Source organism: Spermophilus citellus (genome assembly GCF_964194105.1).
Source record: "Spermophilus citellus genome assembly, chromosome: 2".
Classification (NCBI taxonomy): Eukaryota; Metazoa; Chordata; class Mammalia; order Rodentia; family Sciuridae; genus Spermophilus; species Spermophilus citellus.
In genome coordinates this window covers 88,136,983-88,157,185 of record NC_138183.1, presented here as the reverse complement: position 1 = coordinate 88,157,185, position 20,203 = coordinate 88,136,983, and the positions used below count along the sequence as shown (strand labels likewise).

At 39.2% G+C, this 20,203-nt stretch overlaps 1 protein-coding gene across 1 annotated transcript in view; it reads left to right on the top strand.

The window, feature by feature from the left end:
• The window catches only part of FRMD3 (FERM domain containing 3), a 251,414-nt gene that overhangs the window by 179,711 nt on the left and 51,500 nt on the right, over positions 1-20,203 (top strand). Inside the window, exons 7-10 of the mRNA XM_081266586.1 lie at positions 10,432-10,519; positions 12,360-12,448; positions 14,867-14,930; positions 15,811-15,899. Of these exons, the coding sequence (XP_081122712.1) occupies positions 10,432-10,519; positions 12,360-12,448; positions 14,867-14,930; positions 15,811-15,899 (330 nt within the window). The remainder of the gene's footprint in view (positions 1-10,431; positions 10,520-12,359; positions 12,449-14,866; positions 14,931-15,810; positions 15,900-20,203) is intronic.

The following is a 20,203-nucleotide window of genomic DNA, read 5'->3' as shown; positions in this document are numbered from 1 at the left end:
GTTGATTGGGTTATTTGTTATCTTATTGTCTAATTTTTTGAGTTCTTTGTATACTCTGGATATTAGGGCTCTATCTGAAGTGTGAGGAGTAAAAATTTGTTCCCAGGATGTAGGCTCCCTATTTACCTCTCTTATTGTTTCTCTTGCTGAGAAAAAACTTTTTAGTTTAAGTAAGTCCCATTTGTTGATTCTTGTTATTAACTCTTGTGCTATGGGTGTCCTATTAAGGAATTTGGAGCCCGACCCCACAATATGTAGATCGGAGCCAACTTTTTCTTCTATCAGATGCAGAGTCTCTGATTTGATATCAAGCTCCTTGATCCATTTTGAGTTATCTTTTGTGCATGGCGAGAGAAAGGGATTCAGTTTCATTTTGTTGCATATGGATTTCCAGTTTTCCCAACACCATTTGTTGAAGATGCTATCCTTCCTCCATTGCATGCTTTTAGCCCCTTTATCAAATATAAGATAGTTGTAACTTTGTGGATTAGTCTCTGTGTCCTCTATTCTATACCATTGGTCCACCCGCCTGTTTTGGTACCAGTACCATGCTGTTTTTGTCACTATTGCTCTGTAATATAGTTTGAAATCTGGTATCGCTATACCACCTGATTCACACTTCCTGTTTAGAATTGCTTTTGCTATTCTGGGTCTTTTATTTTTCCATATGAATTTCATGATTGCTTTTTCTATTTCTACAAGAAATGCCGTTGGGATTTTGATTGGCATTGCATTAAACCTATAGAGAACTTTTGGTAATATCGCCATTTTGATGATGTTAGTTCTGCCTTCCATCTTCTAAGATCTTCTTCTACTTCTCTCTTTAGGGTTCTGTAGTTTTCATTGTATAAATCTTTCACCTCTTTTGTTAGGTTGATTCCCAAGTATTTTATTTTTTTGAGGATATTGTGAATGGAGTGTTTTTCCTCATTTCCGTTTCAGAAGTTTTGTCGCTGATATACAGAAATGCCTTTGATTTATCCATGTTGATTTTGTATCCTGCCACTTTGCTGAATTCATTTATTAGTTCTAGTAGTTTCTTTGTAGACCCTTTTGGGTCTTCTAGGTATAGAATCATGTCATCTGCAAATAGTGATAATTTAAGTTCTTCTTTTCCTATTTTTATGCCTTTAATTTCTTTCGTCTGTCTAATTGCTCTGGCCAGTGTTTCGAGAACTATATTGAATAGAAGTGGTGATAGAGGGCATCCCTGTCTTGTTCCAGATTTTAGAGGGAATGCCTTTAACTTTTGTCCATTCAGAATGATGCTAGCCAGAGGCTTAGCATAGATAGCTTTTACAATGTCAAGGTAAGTTCCTGTTATCCCTAGTTTTTCTAATGTTTTGAACATAAAGGGATGCTCACAGACACTGAAAGCAAGAAGGTCATGGAACAATGTATTTCAAACACTGAAAGACAATGGATGCCAATCAAGAATTCTGTATCCAGCAAAATTAAGCTTCAGGTATGACAACGAAATAAAAATCTTTCATGATAAACAAAAGTTAAAAGAATTTGCAGCCAGAAAACCAGCATTGCAAAGCATTTTGAGCAAAACACTACACGAGGAAGAAATGAAAAACAATAACCAAAACCATCAGTGGGAAGTGCCTCAGTAAAGACAGAGGGCGAGGGGAAAGATAATCATGGAGAAACAAACTAAATTTTTTTTAAAAAAGGATAAATAATCAAACATGGATGGAAGTACAAACCATATATCAATAGTAACTCTGAATGTTAATGGCTTAAACTCTCCAGTAAAGCGACATAGGCTGGTATCATGGATTAAAAAAACAAATCCAACAATATGCTGCCTCCAGGAGACACATCTGATTGGAAAAGACATACACAGGCTGAAGGTGAAAGGATGGGAAAAAATATACCACGCACACGGTCCTCGTAAGCAAGCAGGGGTGGCCATCCTCATATTGAATAAAATCGACTTCAAGACTAAGTGAATCAAAAAGGATAAAGAAGGACATTATATACTGTTAAAACGAACCATTCACCAACAAGACATAACAATTATCAATATTTATGCACCAAATAATGGTGCTGCGACATTCATAAAACAAATTCTCCTCAAGTTCAAGAATCAAATAGACCACAACACAATAATTATGGGTGACTTCAACACACCTCTCTCACCATTGGACAGATCCTCCAAACAAAAGTTGAATAAAGAAACTATAGAACTCAATGCCACAATCAATAACCTAGACTTAACTGACATATATAGAATATATCAACCATCATCAAATGGATATACTTTTTTCTCAGCAGCACATGGATCCTTCTCAAAAATAGACCATATATTATGCCATAGGGCAACCCTCAGTAAATATAAAGGGGTGGAGATAATACCATGCATTTTATCTGATCATAATGTAATTAAACTGGAAATCAATGATAAAAGAAGGAAGGAAAAATCCTACATCACATGGAAAATGAACAATATGTTACTGAATGATCAATGGGTTACAGAAGACATAAAGGAGGAAATCAAAAAATTCTTAGAGATAAATGAAAATACAGACACAACATATCAGAATCTATGGGACACAATGAAAGCAGTTTTAAGAGGAAAATTCATCGCCTGGGGGTCATTCCTCAAAAAAAGAAAAAACCAACAAATAAATGAGCTCACACTTCATCTCAAAGCCCTAGAAAAGGAAGAGCAAAACAACAGCAAATGTAGCAGAAGGCAAGAAATAATTAAAATCAGAGCAGAAATCAATGAAATTGAAACAAAAGAAACTATTGAAAAAATTAACAAAACTAAAAGTTGGTTCTTTGAAAAAATAAATAAGACCGACAGACCTTTAGCCATGCTAACGAAGAGGAGAGAGAACTCAAATTACTAACATATGGGATGAAAAAGGCAATATCACAACAGATGCTACAGAAATACAGAAGACAATTAGAAATTATTTTGAAAACCTATATTCCAATAAAATAGAAGATAGTGAAGACATCGATAAATTTCTTAAGTCATATGATTTGCCCAGACTGAGTCAGGAGGATACACACAATTTGAACAGACCAATATCAATGGATGAAATTGAAGAAGCCATCAAAAGACTACCAACCAAGAAAAGCCCAGGACCGGATGGGTATACAGTGGAGTTTTACAAATCCTTTAAAGAAGAATTAATACCAATACTTTTCAAGTTATTTCAGGAAATAGAAAAAGAGGGAGCTCTTCCAAATTCATTCTATGAGGCCAACATCACCCTGATTCCGAAACCAGACAAAGACACCTCAAAGAAAGAAAACTACAGACCAATATCTCTAATGAACCTAGATGCAAAAATCCTCAATAAAATTCTGGCGAACCGAATACAAAAACACATCAAAAAAATTGTGCACCATGATCAAGTAGGATTCATCCCTGGGATGCAAGGATGGTTCAATATACGGAAATCAATAAATGTTATTCACCACATCAATAGACTTAAAGATAAGAACCATATGATCATCTCGATAGACGCAGAGAAAGCATTCGACAAAGTACAGCATCCCTTTATGTTCCTACTTTTTATTAATGGAAGGGAGCTACAACTACCATTCAGAGCCTTTAGCTCTCAAGAGATTTTACCAGCCCCCCAAAAAGCAGATTGATACCTAATTACTACACTTGAAGGACCCTTAGAGTCCAAATCAGGGGATATAAGATGAAAGTCCTTGGGCCACATTATGACCTAAATGTATGTACCTTGGGCCAAATAGTAGTTTTTAAAGTTGTTGCCATAAAGGTTTAGCTTGGCTTACAACTGGGAGATTTAGTGACCCGGATTCCTGACACTCATAGGGCAGCATTCAGCAACAGTACCCTTTGGAAAAATCATTTGCACTCTGAGTCGCCATCTTCCCTGCTCTGTCAGTTCACCTTCTGCCTCCACGTATTGAGTTTGTGACCACCAACTGCCAGTTGTGACAGTTAAGGAAATCGGGTTCTGAGAAATTAACTTCTCCAAGGCTACACAATTATGAAGCAATAGAAACCTGAGTTTCTATGTCGTGTGCTCTAATCTTTCTCAGTTGCTGCTTTCCTATAAGTTGTGATCCTGCATGACCTCGGGGTATCACCACTGTACTGTCTCCCTCGGAGCATGGCAGTTATCCAAATTTGCAGTGTTTTATCGAATGGTCTGCATAGAGATGTTCCTTAATAGCCCCTTAGGGGTTTATGAGAGATAACATCCTTCTCTAAGTAAAAACTTGGAAGTGGAGCATTTCACTTCCAGTTAAGATATAGAAAAGCATGCAATATTGATCTCCCCTAACTTCAAACTAACACCAATGCAAAAGGTAAACTACAAATTAACCTTTTTTGATCTCATTTGAGAACTGAAGTTGTAAAGAAACTCAAATATACTAAAATCCCAAATGGCCTTCCAATAAGAGACAATTGTTTTGGCTTTTGGTGGAATGATGGAAAGAGAAGGAAATTGCCAAGGTCAGGGGTTGGGGGACAGTGAGGCCCACTAGCCAAATCATTAACCTACTAGAGAACTTAGTGAAGAAGTCCCTCTGAGGCACCCAGATACCAACCATGGCAGGGTAGCCCATGCCAATGGCAGGGGACAGGACATCAAGAAGAAGAAAGATCTTCTTTCATACAGAGAGTCAGGGATGGGACTGAAGAAATGGGTTTCCTTGCAGCCCTCCAGTTCTGTGGCCAAGCTGTAATGCAGAGTGCTCTATGGAGTCTCATGGGTGCTAAAATCCTAACCTGTTGAAGGGAAAGTCCTGAGGGTGCTCATAAACATTTGAAGCCAGTGTTGCAGAAAATTTAAAGTTACAACAAAGCTAAATCTTAAGTTGCAACCAAGTTGTAACAAAAATTAATTTAACTCAAATTGAGAATTTTGCTTTTCAAAAAGAGAACAGTATATTGTTTTTCTCCCTCTGAAGTTAATTCTGGACCTTGTAGGTACCAAATAGGTCAGGTGGACCCAAATCCATTCCCTTGCCTGCCAGCTGCACTCCGAGTAGCCCAAGTCATTCCTGGAAAAGCCTCTACCTCATCCCATTATTAGTGGCAATTAATAACTTTCATTCATTCTTTGGGGCTATATGTTTTTGCACTCTATGTGATAGTGTGCTAAAGGAGGATCAATAGGAGAGAGGTTGTTCCTCTTTGGCTGAAAGAATTCAGAACAGGCAGGAGAGAGATATATAGTGAAATACCTAATTACTTGACCTCACCTAATTTAGTAGAAAAACATCTCTTTGGAGAAGTGCTAGCTCTTAAAAAGAGAATTCTACTAATCACTGGTCTTTCCCTCTAAATGTCTCATTAGAGACACTATTAATCTTAGCAGAACATATTCTGGTGCAACATTTAAAGGATGGAAAATCTTTATTTTCCATTACCGAACAGAGTTTTTGCCAGAAACAAATATCTAATGGGAGATTTTAGGAAATGGAAAAAAATTCATTTAATTGCTTTTGTGTATCTTCTTGGAAAACAGATTTTTAAATGTTTCTTCCTCAGTAAGCTGGGGGCCTCAGACTACTGGGGTCCCTGCCTTTTCTCCTTTGGTTTCGATCTCTTTGCCTTCTCTGAACATTTGTAGTAAGCCCTTCTCTGTGTATGATTTTTAAATTTAGATCTTTTAAATGCTTAGCCAGTGAAGACTTGTAGTTAAACTCATACTGACTCTTTTCTTTATTTAAAGATGAGCTTTTGCTTTGCTCTATCTCAGTCTCCTACCTCAATTTCCCCTCAGTGCAGAATTTCTCACTTAAGTCATATGTGGGCCTAGTAAAGGAAAAAAATGAGATTTTGAGGATGAGGAACTAGATAAAACAACCCTAAGATTCATATGGAACTGCAAAAGACCTCAAATAATCAAAGCAGTCTTGAGCAAAGGAACAAAACTGGAGATATCACACTGCCCAACTTCAAACTGTACTATAAAGCTATGGTAATCAAAACAGCATGTCATTGACATAAAACAGACCCATAGACTGGTGGAATAGAATAGAGAGCCCAGAAGTAAATCTACACATTTACAGTCATTTTGTTTTCAACAAAGATGATAGTAATACCATGGAGAAAGGACAGTCTCTTCAATAAGTGGTGCTGGGAAAATGATATCTACATGCATAAGAATGAAATCAGACCCTTGTCTTTCACCATATACAAAAGCCAACTCAAGATGAATTAGACTTAAATTTAAGACCCAAACATCTCTGACCTCTAAAATTTTGGTTTCAAGTTTCTCAATTTTTGAAAGCCATAGAACCATACACTGCTTATTAATTTGTCTGACTTCTTTTGTTCAACTTTATTTTTTTGTGATATTTATCTATCTTGTTGTATGTAGTTTCAATTCATTTATTTCATGGCTGTAGTATTCTATTTTATCTCTTTATAGATATTTGAGTTTTTTTGTTGTTGTTACAAATGGCACTACTATGAAACTTTTACATATGTCTTGGTACAACATACATTAGTTGCTGTCGCCTATCTGTGAGTGAAATCGCTATATTTTAGGCCAAACATTTTTATTGCATGTAGGTAATGCCAGAGTGTTTTCCAGATTAGTTCTACCAAATTGCCTTTCCATAGTAGTGTATGGGGGTTGTTTTGTTACACATTCCTAGTAGTGCTTGTTTTTGTTAGTCTTTTTAATTTAGCTATTGTATGAATATGTTAATACTTTCTAATGGCTTTAATTTACAATTTCTTGATCATAAAGAAGTTGAGAAGATTTTCATGTAGTTGTTGTATCCTTCCTATTTGTTAAATGCCTATTAAGTATTTTGCCTATCTCTTTCTGACTTTCTGGTTATCTGGCTTTTTAAAGATTTATTTATTAATTTATAGAAGCTTGAGTTTAAGGGTACATCCTCTGGAGCTGGGTATGCAGTGGTTATGTGTTTTCAATTAGAAATTAGATACCATACTGGACTTAGGAAGTCTAGAGTAGTGCTCAGAAAAAAGACCACTTACCAGAGAAAAATTATTCACTGTCTATCTTAGTAGGTTTTCTGTTGCTATAACAATATACTAGAGACTGAGTACCTTATAAAGAAAATGGGCGTTTTCAGTTCAGAGTTTTGGGATTCAAGAGCATGGCACCTGTACCCCCTCACCTCTGGTAAGGTCTTTCTTGCTACATCACAACACGACAGAATGCACACATGGTGGGAGCATATGTGAGAGGGACAGATCACATGGCAGGAGGCTTCATGAGCTATCCTTGGTTTTTTAGTAACAACCTACTCTCATGTGAACTAACTGAAATAGAATGAGGACTACATGAATCCCTTGGAAGGCAGCACTCCCAGTGACCTAACCACCTTCCACTAGGCCCCACCTCTTAAAGGTCCCACCACCTCTCTCATCACCCTGGGGGCCAAGCTTCCAACACAGAAGTCACTGGGGGACATACTTAAACCATATCTAAACCATACCACTTTCTAACATGAACTTCTGAATAATAATCTTTTACAATCAACTTGTTCCCAGAACAAAATTTTTTTTAAAAGTGGACTTTAAAGTGAAACTTGAATTTTAAGAATAAATAATGTACCAGGAGCAATGGTGCATGCATGCAATTACAGAGGCTGGGGAGGCTGAGACAGGAGGATCATAAGTTCAAAGCCAGCCTTAGCAAAAGCTAGGCGCTAAGCAACTCAGTGAGACCCTGTCTCTAAATAAAATACAAACTAGGGCTAGAGATGTAGCTCAGTGGTTAAGTGCCCCTGAGTTCAATCCCTGATACCAAAATAATAATAACAATAGATATATGATATGATTTACAAAAAAGGCAATGGCAGCCTAACCAATCACAAGAGTGGCTAACTGTCCAGAGCAGAGGAATTCTGACTAGTGAGGACCTTTCAAGTGGAGTGGGTGGTTCATCCTGGAGCAGGGAATGGCCTGGGACTGAGGGAGGACAGGGATGCCTTGACCTGATCCTGGCTCACTTTGGCTCTGTCTGGGTGATTAGGCTGAAGGTTTGTACTGAAGGCCATCAGAGTGGGTTGCACAGCTTCAGCTGTTTTATTCTAGTGTGTATGTGGGTGAGACGAGTTTGTGTGTGTGTGTGTGTGTGTGTGTGTGTGTGTGTGTGTGCATGTGAGAGAGAGAGAGAGAGAGAGAGAGAGAGAGAGAGAGAGAGAGAGATAGAGAGAGCGCAAATCCAATATTTGGATTCAGTAATCATTTGTTTTCTAATAAAAGTTAAAATACTGCAGGAACTTATAAAATAGGCTTGGAGAAATACCTAGGTGTTTTGCGAAAAATCTTTCAAACTCTCCTTTTCCCATTCCTGTCAATATAGTTGGTGACTTTCTTGAGTGTGATGTTACTTTATCAAGAGGAGAAAACAGTTAAACTGACTGTGTTTTGAGAAGAAAACAATTCATAGAAGGAGTTAAAGTTAGGATTTCCTGGATTGAAAGGGCCCCATCCATATGAATAAATAACATTCTCCCCATGTATACTGTGTCACAGTGAAGTTTCAGACACTAAAACTGAAGAAGAAATCTTGAAGAGCTTCAGGAAGACTTTATTTTCCTAAAGAAGACTTTGAGGTAATTCCTTAGGAACATTCTGAAATAGATGGATTTCAAAATCAACACTTTATTTAAAAGAAACAGGTATCCTATTTGGCAACCTTCCTTTTCTTCCCCAAGTTCCTGTGGATAATAGGAAAAACATTAGTCAGAGGATATACAAGAAAGGATTCCATCTTTAAGGATCCAGGCCAAAATTTCACAAGATAGCAATGGTTCTGGGTGATTTGGACTATGGATGGGTCAAGCAGCCATCACAGAGGGTAGGCAACTGTACTGGGAGAAGTTGGGCAACTTTGACCCCTTCCTCTGGTTGGCCTGTGCTGAGTCAGGGGCAGCAGTGGGCTTGAGCTGAGGTGTCCCGTGCATGAGCAAAGAAATTTCCAGAAGGAACAAAAAACTTTACCCCAGATCAAGTGACATATTCTTCCCACATGGCACATCTCACCCTTGCCTACAACATCTGGAGGCCACTTTGCCAAAGGGATGTATACAAGGTGAGCATCCAAACAAGGATTGCCAAGCACTTAAGGAAACAACTCCCTGAGAGACCGACTCAGCCCTCAAAGGACCCTCACCAAGAAAGTAGCCTTCATGGAGCAAATAGGATTGGACCTTCCAAGAAATGAACAGAAATCCTGAGAAGGCGAAGAGGAATTGAAATAAAAACAGGCTGCTACTTCACAATACAAAAAGACATTACATTGAAAATGCAATGCTTAATTGATATTTTAAAAGACATAAATAAGATGAAAAACAGAACACACATAGTGGAAGAATGAATTGGTAAGCTGGAAGTTTGAATTATGAAATTCAGAAGACAGAGATAAAGAGAATGAAACGAAGGTTTAAAAGGCATGGAGACCTAGAAGCTTCAAAATACATTTAATAGGGCCTTTCAAATGAGTTACACACACACACACACACACACACACACACACACACAGAGAGAGAGAGAGAGAGAGAGAGAGAGAGAGAGAGAGAGAGAGAGTGTCTAGAGGTCAAAGGGGGAATGGGGAAGGGAAGAAAAAGATAAAAAGAAATAACCAAAGTGTTGTTTGTTGGATTAAGATGCTCCTTGGACAAATAGGAACAAAATTCATTTTCAAAACTAAAAATGAATTTCTGTTGTTTTCCAAATCAAATTCTTCTTGGTGGTTAGTTATATAATTATCTTTGGGGAATGATTCTGATTTTATATGGTATTATAATATATTAATTATAAATGTGACATTTTAATGTTAGCCAAAGTGGGGTCTTTGAAATGTTGCTCAATTCTTGGTGTTTAAGTTGGCCCTGAGAGAACTTCAAGGTCATCTATATTTGTAGTCTCCTTTTCCTCCCCTTTGAGTCCAAGACCTTGTTTACCACCCTAGAGGACAGTCTGGGTCTAGCGGTGGAGATTTCCTTTCCAAATCCAGGGCTTTCTGTGGAACGGCTGACAATTCTTTGTTGGCTGGATGGCTCTGTTTAGGCCTATTGATGGAGTAACAGGATTGACCAGTTTCTACCCCAAGCAAGAAGAAATGCCATTCATCCTGGATAATCTTTTTAAAATGAGAAGGAAAGAACAGATGCTGAGTTTTATTTTGTATTAAGATTGAATTTACAAGGACCTGTTTATTGGTAACTTGATAACCTTGATTAACTGTATGGGTCACTGGAGTTCTCAGAAGACATGTGAGCATATTTTGGAACAATTCGCTAGAGAATATGAGCTCAGATTTCTTAACAAAGGGCTCCTCATGGTGAGAAATAATTACCAGCTTTACCGATTACTATTCATGTAGGGATTTTTCTCTTTAGTTTAGAATAGTATATTTGATGGATTGAAGGGATTCCATGTTTCTTATATTTCCTGTTTTAACTCCCTAAACTTTTCTTGTGTGATTTTAGAGGCCAGAGCCCACCAGTGGCTGAATTTAACTTACTCCTGAAAGCTCACACTTTGGAAACCTATGGGGTGGATCCACATCCATGCAAGGTAACTCCCCTCTACAGCAGATCACCACATAATGATCGATTTGCCCAAAATAAAGTTAGTTGGTGTGCGGGTCTGGTAGAACCCTCTTAGGAGATTTCCACAGCCTGACCCACAACTCCTAATTGGAAGGGGCACTAGTGGGTTGTGGTCACTACTGAGTCAGAATTCCAGGGGTGCAGCTGGGAAATCTCCCTCTTCATCAAGGAGTTTTGGCAGTTGATTTTCTCTAAGACTCTAAGAGTCTTCCAGTAACTTGCTAATTGCCATGTAGGAGCCACTTTTTCTAAGTTACCATACATGGGTTTATTCATCAAGTGGATGTTTCGTTTCTTTTCCTTCCTTCCTTCCTTCCTTCCTTCCTTCCTTCCTTCCTTCCTTCCTTCCTTCCTTCCTTCCTCTCTCTCTCTCTCCTCTTCTCTCTCTTCTCTTCTTTCTTTCTCTTTTCTTTCTTTCTTTCTTTCTTTCTTTCTTTCTTTCTTCTTTCTTTCGATAGAGGATCCCAAGAGATTTGCTTTCAAAGCAATTACCTAGCAAGAATATAGTCTTTAAAAATGGGAAAATGGAATGAAATAAAGAAATATTTCAAATTACACCATGGCATTAGTAGTACTTCTTTCTATTTTTTCCTTTACTCATAGTATTTGGCAGTATTTCTCATAAGGGTGAAACACAGACCATCTTTAGCAGAATCACTTGGGCTCCACCCCAGATCTACTGAGTCAGAATTCTGGGGGTGCAGCTGGGAAATCTCCCTCTTCATCAAGCTCCTAGGGATGCTTTGTACCTATTTTCCAGAAATGACATACACAGGCAATATACATTGCCTTTCCACATTTTAACTGTATATCAACTAGACACTAGCACTAAAACTAAACTAAATATATCAGTCAGGTTCTTAAATATAATTGGTTGGGTTAATTGGAAATAGTGACCACAACCCACTAGTGCCCCTTCCACATAAATCCTGGAAGATTTATGTGCCCGGATTGGACCAACTTATTTAGCTAAGTACTAGTTTTGAATGTTCAGCTCAGGCTGCTCATTAGAAGCACCTTGGGAGCTTCATAAACATCTGCTGCCCAGAACACACCCTGCCTCCATTATATCAGAGTCTGCTGGGGAGGAGAACCAGGCTCCCAGATGATTCCATTTGTAGCCAAGGCAATGTACTTGTCCACATTTCGCATTTGCATCCTACACAATTGTTTTAGGATATGTTCCAGCTGCCCCTTTTAGTAATGTTTTAAGTCAGTCTATTCCACTTAGTGATTTCTATTTTAACCAGAAATCGAGCCTCTTTTTTACTTATGGATTACTTGGAGACTGAGTTGACTTTATTGTTGTTATCCCTTGGTCTTACTTGACTGAATGTTCCTTGTCTAGGCTATAGGCCAATTAGGCTTTTCTGGACATTTTTATATTGCAATGATCAGAAATCCTATTTGTTTTTAATCAGAGAAGACACTCAGGCGTTTTGTTTCATTGTATTAGAGGGCTAATGGTACCAAGAACAGTTTGCTTACATTATAGAGCTGATCTAGAACTCTAGCAGCCCCAGAAGATACTTGGAAATAGATGTGATGTTTGGGAGTAATCTGTATACTTCCAGAAGGTTCCTGGTGAGGCAGAAGGTCCATTACAAAAAGAAAAGGCTACAGCTTCCTGGACCTTGCCCAAGTTTTGAAAGTTCTGTTCTTAGAAATTTCATCTCAGAAACTTGGTTTATTGCTACAATCATTGGACTTGACCAAAAATTAATCCAGGGTGAAAATGAGTAAGCATGCCATTTGTCATTTACTTTATCTTCCTCAATCCAACAGGTTTTTATTTCTATTTTTAGGATTCAACAGGCACAACAACATTTTTAGGATTCACTGCTGCAGGCTTTGTGGTATTCCAGGGAAATAAGAGAATCCACTTGATAAAATGGTGAGTACTTCTTTGGAAAACTGGCTTACCTCTTTTTTTCTTCTTCTTTCCCACTTCCTCCCTTTGGATTTTTTTTCCATCTCAGGTAGAATGTCTAGAATTCATTTCTTTGCCTTGGAACTTCATCATAAATGAAACCCAATCTAGATTGCCCTAAGTGGATTTATAAAACTAAGGAGTCACATTAGGATACCTAGACTTGGGGGCTTTGCCTTCAAAGAGACATTATATTCACCAGAAACTTCTACTGATCTGACTATATGAGGGAACTCAGGCTGGATCAGGGTGAAATAAAGGTGTTAACTCTTAAGTCTGTTTGTATTGCTATAACAAATACCGGAAGCTGGATAATGCATAAAGAAAAGAAGCTATTTAACTCGTGATTCTGGTGACTGGAAAGTCCAGGTATCATGGTGCCAGCATCTGGGGAGGACCTCTTCGATGAGCCACAACATGGCAAAGAAGTAGGGGAGAAAGATAAGTAGGCAAGTGCAAACAGCCTGTGTGCAAGAGTGAAAGCAAGAGACTGGGAGGCACCAGACTCACTCTTTTATAACGACCAGCTTTCTTGGGAAATATTATACTCCTGTAAGACCTAAACCACTCTGTGAGTTCAGCATTAATCCCTTCTTTTACAAGGGTTGTGATAACATAGTTACCTCCCACTAGGTTCCATCCCTGAAAGATCTCACCACCTTTTAATACAACTACATTGAGGACCAAACTTCCAGAAGATGGAACTTTAAGAGACCAGCCATACTCATACCATACCAGTTCCTTGGAGCAACTCGGGATCATTTTTTCCCACTCTTCCTCACACTCTTGCCCAATCCTTTGTGCGAACTCACTATTTGTTTTCCAGCATTATAAGTGAAGTTGCTATTGGAAGTAGTAGGCATGTCCACTCAGAATGATATGCAGATTAGGAAGACTGAAGGAAGAAGGGTCAGATCCTCAGGTTTCTGAATTGCTTGAGCTCTGGAGTAGTTAGGTTAAAATATGGTGCATCTCAAATGCAGAGTAATTTCTTTTGATTTTGTTTTATTTCTGAGCATATTGAGGGATGGAGATAAATAATCTCCAGATGGTTCATTTCTGACTTGTCTATCTTGTCTGCATCTTTCTGGTGTTCCTGGTTGTGGTACTGATGTGGATCTCATTCTTCCTGGCTTGTTCTTAGGCATATGTATTTGGACCTGCTTTGTACACACATGTTACTAAAGAAAATTTTCTTATGTTAATCCTAGTAGTGTTTTTTTAATAATCCAGTAAACTATGTCACTCTCACAAATCCTCGACCTAAGTTAAAACAGATTAATTCATTTAAATGATTAATGAATTTAAGTGATGTATTAAGTGCAAATAAGAGTTTCGAGAGTGCTAATTGTGGAAGAAGAGAACAAGTGGGCACAGAGGGGGGCTGAAAGTGTCAATTGAGTAGAAGCCAATGAGAGGACAAGGAAGCTATTTAGAGAAACTGGGGTCTTAGAAAAGAGCAGACAGTGTAGGGAATGCAGTGTACATTCGGTAACCTATGCTAATCTAGTACAGAGGGTTAGAAGGAAAACCAGGTGCTAAAGAGGGAAGATGCTACAAGAGGGAAGGATTTGACAGGAGTTTGGGAAGAAGTCCTGAGGCTAATAGAATCATGCCACTGAGGTTCAGGTAAGTGAGAGAGAGTATTACCTGTTCTTTTTCCCCCAGAAAAAAACACAAGAGACATGTATCACTAACCTAGGAATTAAATCAAAGGAATAAAAATAGAATCCTGTCTTTACACCTATCTTCTCATTGAGGAGCTGACTTGGGGCCGACATTCTAGGCAGGTTTTAATCAAATAGCTCCTTGAGATAAAATCTAAAGTCACCCTGGCCATATGTTGTCATTCATCAACTTGTTCTCACAATTTTGACCATTTCAATGTGTAATAAAGCAACTCTTTTGTAAACAGGGAGAGTAGGAGTGAAAATTTTGCAGTGTGGTCTAGGTGCTCCTTAAAGATTGATGTGGAAGGATTAGAAAGTCAGATATCTTGAATCCATATTATCTCATTAACAGATTCTGAAATAACCACATTCTTCCTACCTTGCAAAGTGAGCTGGCCAATTAATGTTGTTTTGGTCGTTAATGTTCACTAATACTCTAGAGCTCCTTGGAAGGAAGATGTAGCCTCACTGTAAAAAATGGAAAAAATAATCCTGAGCTGCCCACGGGTCCTCTCTTGGGGAAAAAAATTGCTGTATAATTCACCTGGGGCTTTTCACTGCTCATTAGACCTTCACCAATGATAAGATATTATCTTGTTTTATTGCAGTCTGCTTGGCATTTGTGAGTCAGCCAGATTCCTATGGGAAGGCCAGGTACTTTGGTTAGCTGCCATTTTTTTTTCCTTCTCACTCAGAGTCTTTCTTCTCTTAGGCCAGATGTCTGCAAATTGAAGTTTGAAGGGAAGACATTTTATGTAATGGGCACCCAGAAGGAGGTCAGACATTGTTTTTCTAACTTCCTGTTGCTGTATGTGTGCGCATGTATGTGTATGAGAGAGCTTCGAGAATAAAACCTGGCTAGAGCATTGTAGCCCCCAAAGACCGTGACTTTGAAGTGTAATGATGATGGCAGCTATAGCTGAAAACATTTTAGAGGTGAACAAACAAACATTGGGTTTGCATGTTTAAGAACAACATCAGTGAGCAATGCTGACTATGTAGCCCTGTGTGAAAAACAGATGAGGATAAAGATAGGAATAAAAGATGGACCCTCTCCCTCCCTCTTCATGCCAAGATGCGGCTGTGTGAAACACATGAAGATACTTACAGAGCTAAATATCAACAGGGCTTGGTGTTGTAAGCAGTCTGTAAGTCCCAATATTGTTAAAATAAAGGAGCTACCAAATATAGGTTGTGAGCTTGCTTGAGAATGGATGTGGGAGAAGGCCATCACCAAACATTGAACCTTAGGGCTAGTTCCGAAGTTTGCATATTTTCTTGACCCTATTTATCAATTTAAGTACTAAATTATTAATTAATTATTAATTAAGTCCTAAATAATTAATTAATTATTCAAGGATGGCAAATAAATTTTAAAATAATCCCAATCTCATAGGGAGGTAGGTGATGCCTGGAGTGTTGAGAAGGTTTGTGAAGCTGCTTCGTATCAGAATCAGGTCTTAGATAGATTATTGAGGTCCATGGTGGGCTAGGGAGGGGGAATATCACTCCATCCACACTTTGTAGAATATAGTAATGTATTTAGTTATTTCAAATATGTGTGGTAGGAGGCAGGACACAAGTAGGTAAATACCTGGAGAAAAAAACATAAACTGTGTTTAACTTGCCCTTTCTTGCTTTGTTGTATTTTATTAGAAAAAAGCCATGTTGGCATTCCATACTTCAACACCAGCTGCCTGCAAACATCTTTGGAAGTGCGGGGTGGAGAACCAGGCCTTTTATAAGTAAGTAGCTTTTAGTCACTTAATCATATGTTCTAAAAGCACTCATGGAGCCCTTGATGTTTTGCAAGTGGTTGCATATTCATTTCTTTTAATGCAGCTCTTTTTGCTATATTTAGGTGAATTATAAATTTCATGCATTGTTCAGGGTGACTCCTAGCCATTGTTGGCCTGACTGAGTTCTGAACTCTATGTTTCCCATAGAAAACTGTGCACAGAATCTATTTCTGGTTTGCTGTTCCCCTAGAAGCAGAGCCCTTGAGAGAGAGTTTAGTGCAAGAAGTTTATTTGAGATGAAGCCAACAGATATAGCATGGAATTGAGACAGAGAAGTAAATAATATAGGGTGAATTACTGAGCAGATGCCTACTGTGGGCAGCCAGGCTCAGCTCTGGTAGGGAACTATTGGAGACCATATAACAGGCCCCAATGTGCTCCTGCAAACGGGCAAATATGCAGTGCTGTTTATCTACTAGTTTCCCCATTCATTTTGGTTAAGGGCTTCTCTGGAGGGCAGAATTAATTCTTTCTGGAACTTCTGGCTTATTCTGAGTGTGGGTTGAATGTGCCCTCACAGGATACTTTGGGAAGAGAGTTTGTCTCAGTATATAGAAATGAGAGGCAAAGGTTAACTGGTAGAATTCCTTCATAATCTCAGAATATGGAAAGTTGGGCTGGACAGGAGGACTTCAAAAACCACCCATAAGACTCTCAGACTTCAAAAGGTTCACATGGAGGAGACCCACCTGCTGACTGGAGTAGCAGTGGTAATGGACACAGTCAAGGACCTAATCTTCCCTGACCAGGTCATCCCACCCTGCTGCTCATCCAGGTGACTTTTGCTCAGTTTTCCCCACAATTAGATTCTGCCTTCCTCATTAGACTCATCTCACTGAACATGCCCTTGAAGTTTTGCAGATGGTTGCATATTCATTTCTTTTAATACAGCTCTTTTTGTTATATTTAAATGCTGTCTCTGAACCTCCTGGGCTGTGGCTGACAGGACCATCAGGAGAATGATGGCTTGGATAATGATTTGTAAATCTGTTTTCAGCCCTAGACTACTTTTCCTTAAGTGAAATGTAGCCAAAGCCCAGTGTGTAGAGGGATAAAAGTAGAGAAGCTGGGCTTGTAGATGGGGCCAGAGTTGGATAGGAGATTAAAGATCCTTCACCTGTTGTTCATGGTTCCTTGAACTTGGATGACCAATTGGATGATATCTTGGAATCTCCCCACAGTTAGGACTGAGAGTCCCACGTTTCACATCCCTCACACTGGGCAAACCTTACAAGAATAATAATTCGAAAACCCCTAGATGAGACAATCCACAAAATGCTGGGCTTCTAGGAATGTCAGGAAAAGGTGATGAGAATCAGTAGATCTTCCCACAACCATCAATACCTCAAGGTATTCCTGTGCCCCCTGCAGTCTTTGGAGACTGGTAGAAATGGGGTTCTTTTGGCCTCTGAAAGATCAATATGTCAGGGCTGGGCCTGTAGCTCATTGGTAAAGTGCTTGCCTCGCATATGTGAGGCATTGGGTTCAATCCTCAGCACCACATAAAAATAAATAAAGATATTGTGTGTTCATTTACAACTAAATAAATGTTAAAGAAAAAGATCAATATGTCTTGAAACCTCTGCCTTTATGAGAGTTTACAAAGGGAAATGCAGAGGGTTTGATGCTCTTAGTCTTTAATTGGAGGTTGTGTCTTTTTTGGTTTTGTTTTTAAAAAAATATCTTGAAAGTTAGAATACAATTTGCATGCCATAAAATTCAACCTTTTAAAGGATACAATTAAGTGCTTTTTAGTATAAGACACACTGTTGATCAATCATCACCATTATCTAATTCCTGTACAATTTTATCAACCCCTCCAAAACCCTTGTAATCCAATAGCATTCACTTCACAGCCCTTGACAACCACTGATCTACTTTCTGTTTTCATGGATTTACCTATTCTGGACATTCTTGTAAAATGGAATTATAAACAATGTGACCTTTTGTGCTTGGCTTCTTTCACTTGGCATATGTTCAAGCTTCATTTATGTTGTAGCATTTGTTAGTACTTTCTTTTTATAGCTGAGTAATATTGTACTACATGAGTATACCACATTTTATTTATCCATTCATCAGTTGATGGGCATTTGGGTTGCTCTCTCTTTTGAGCTGTTATGAAGAATGCTACAATGAATATCCACATATACATTTTTATGTGGTTTTATACCTGGAGTGGAATTGCTGGGCCAGAGGGTAATCCCATATTTACCCATTTGAGGAACTGACAGTTTTTGGAGCCTTAAGATTTTGGAACTACTGGGTTCTTCCATTGATGGAATGGCTGCTTCCTGTTTAAAAACATTGAGTTAGCTATTTGAATTAATGTTTTATTGTAAATGAAGAAGTTGATAAATGTAGAAATGTAGTCAAGACATAAGGCAAAGACAAGATAGATATAGCACTCTTTTATTATATATATATATAATCTCTCTGAGTCTTGAAACTAGGTTCTTCTTTTCTGGGTATTTCCTGAAGACTCCAGGCAGTGAAAATGTATTTACTGGGTCAAACTGATAAGGCATGGTTCCTGTCTTTAGGACATTTTAATTTCATGGTAGAGATCAAAAGGGGACTGAAAATAAAATGACAGGGGGACTTCCGAGGAGAGCATGAGTTTTGCTCCTGGGGCTTCTAAGGGGTTGAAGATCTCCTCAAGTGGAGGAAGGATATTCTGGCCCAGGTGAGGGACCAAGGCAGGGAAGCAGAAGACATATTTTAGCAAGATGAGTGGCTACACAAGACTGAGCAGAGGGTAGATGACATAGCATGTGGGGAAATGAAGAGCCAGGAGAACTTGGGCCAGATATGGAGGCTCCACCATCATGAAAAAGGGATGTAGTGTAGGTATGGTGCCACTCTTGATGATTCACAGGCATCCTGTGCGAGGGAGGAGTAGAAGCTTTCTTTCAGAGCCTTCTCAGTGAGTCTTACTGGGAGGGACTTTGGCACCATCTTGGAATCATAGTGAAATCATAGGGTCCTATCAAAGAATTCCCTATCAAAGAATAATTTAGAGACATTAATTCATTATTTTCACACATGTTGTTTCATCATGTGTGGAAAAACCAGCTGACGGATGGAATGAAGTAAAGGCAAAGTGGTGTTGAAAGGAGAGGATATAGGGAGGAAAAAAGTGCAGTCCAGGGAATCTGTTTTGTACACTTTGGGGTAGGTGAAGTAGCAGCCAGGCAGCACGGAGGCCAGTCTGACCATTGTGTCCCTAACAGGACCAACCAGACAGTCCAAGAAATCCCTTCCAGACATTTGTTGATGCTTCAGAAGACCAGAGAGTTTACCTGTCAGCACACATGACAGACTGTGTGCCACTGACCGAGTCCTTGTATTTTTTTTAGGCCCTGCTACCCTGCCTTTCTCATTAGGACTTCCAAAACCTGAGCATTTGTGCTGATCTGAGATTTTCTATAACGTTTTTCTTTTCCTCCATGATCACATAATCTTCCTTGTTCTTAGGAAGAAGGGAAGATATTGCTTGTTCTCCAGCTGTGCGACCTTGGGCAAGGCTCTGAAGTGCTTGCTGCCTTCAGTCTTAATCTGTAGGGGACTGGAACTCAGGTGTGCATTTGCATGCTTTCCTGTGGCAAAGCATAATAAGTGTATGCTTTGAAAGTAAACAGGCTTGGGTTTGAATCTTGATCCTGTCACCAGCAGTGTGACTTGGAACAAATCCCTAAAACTGTTGGGCTTTGTCTTTACTTTTCATCTATCAAATTCAGTGGTAATAACCTGCCTTGCACTGTTTGGTGCTGCTAGGCACAAAAACCGTGGATAAATGGCAGGTGCTGATATGACCATTATTATGGCCCCTCTGAAATGATGAAAGTATCTGAGCAGCAATTGGATACAGAGCCCAGTCCCCTTGACTCCACAGGGCTCTGGTTCTGTGAACCACCTCAGGGGTGGTGCCTGCTTCCAATGCAACTCCAGCCCTTGTCCAGAAAGACAGAGGTCCTGGCCACGCCTCCAAGTCTTTGTGACTGGCACAGCTGGCAGAGCAAGGCCCTAATCTTGTTTCCTGGGTTGGGGCTGGATTTCTCCTTCCATTTTTACTCCACTTGCCATGGGAACAGGGAGTCCTGATGGCTGCTGCCTAGGAATTCCCCAGGGTACTTTAAAGACATGAATGTGCTGCTGGTTGTCAGCTGGCTCAGGGCCACCGATCCAGTTTGAAATTTCTGGCTCTGAGATCTGCTGCCTGGGAACAGAGCCCAGAAGCAGAAACCCTGACT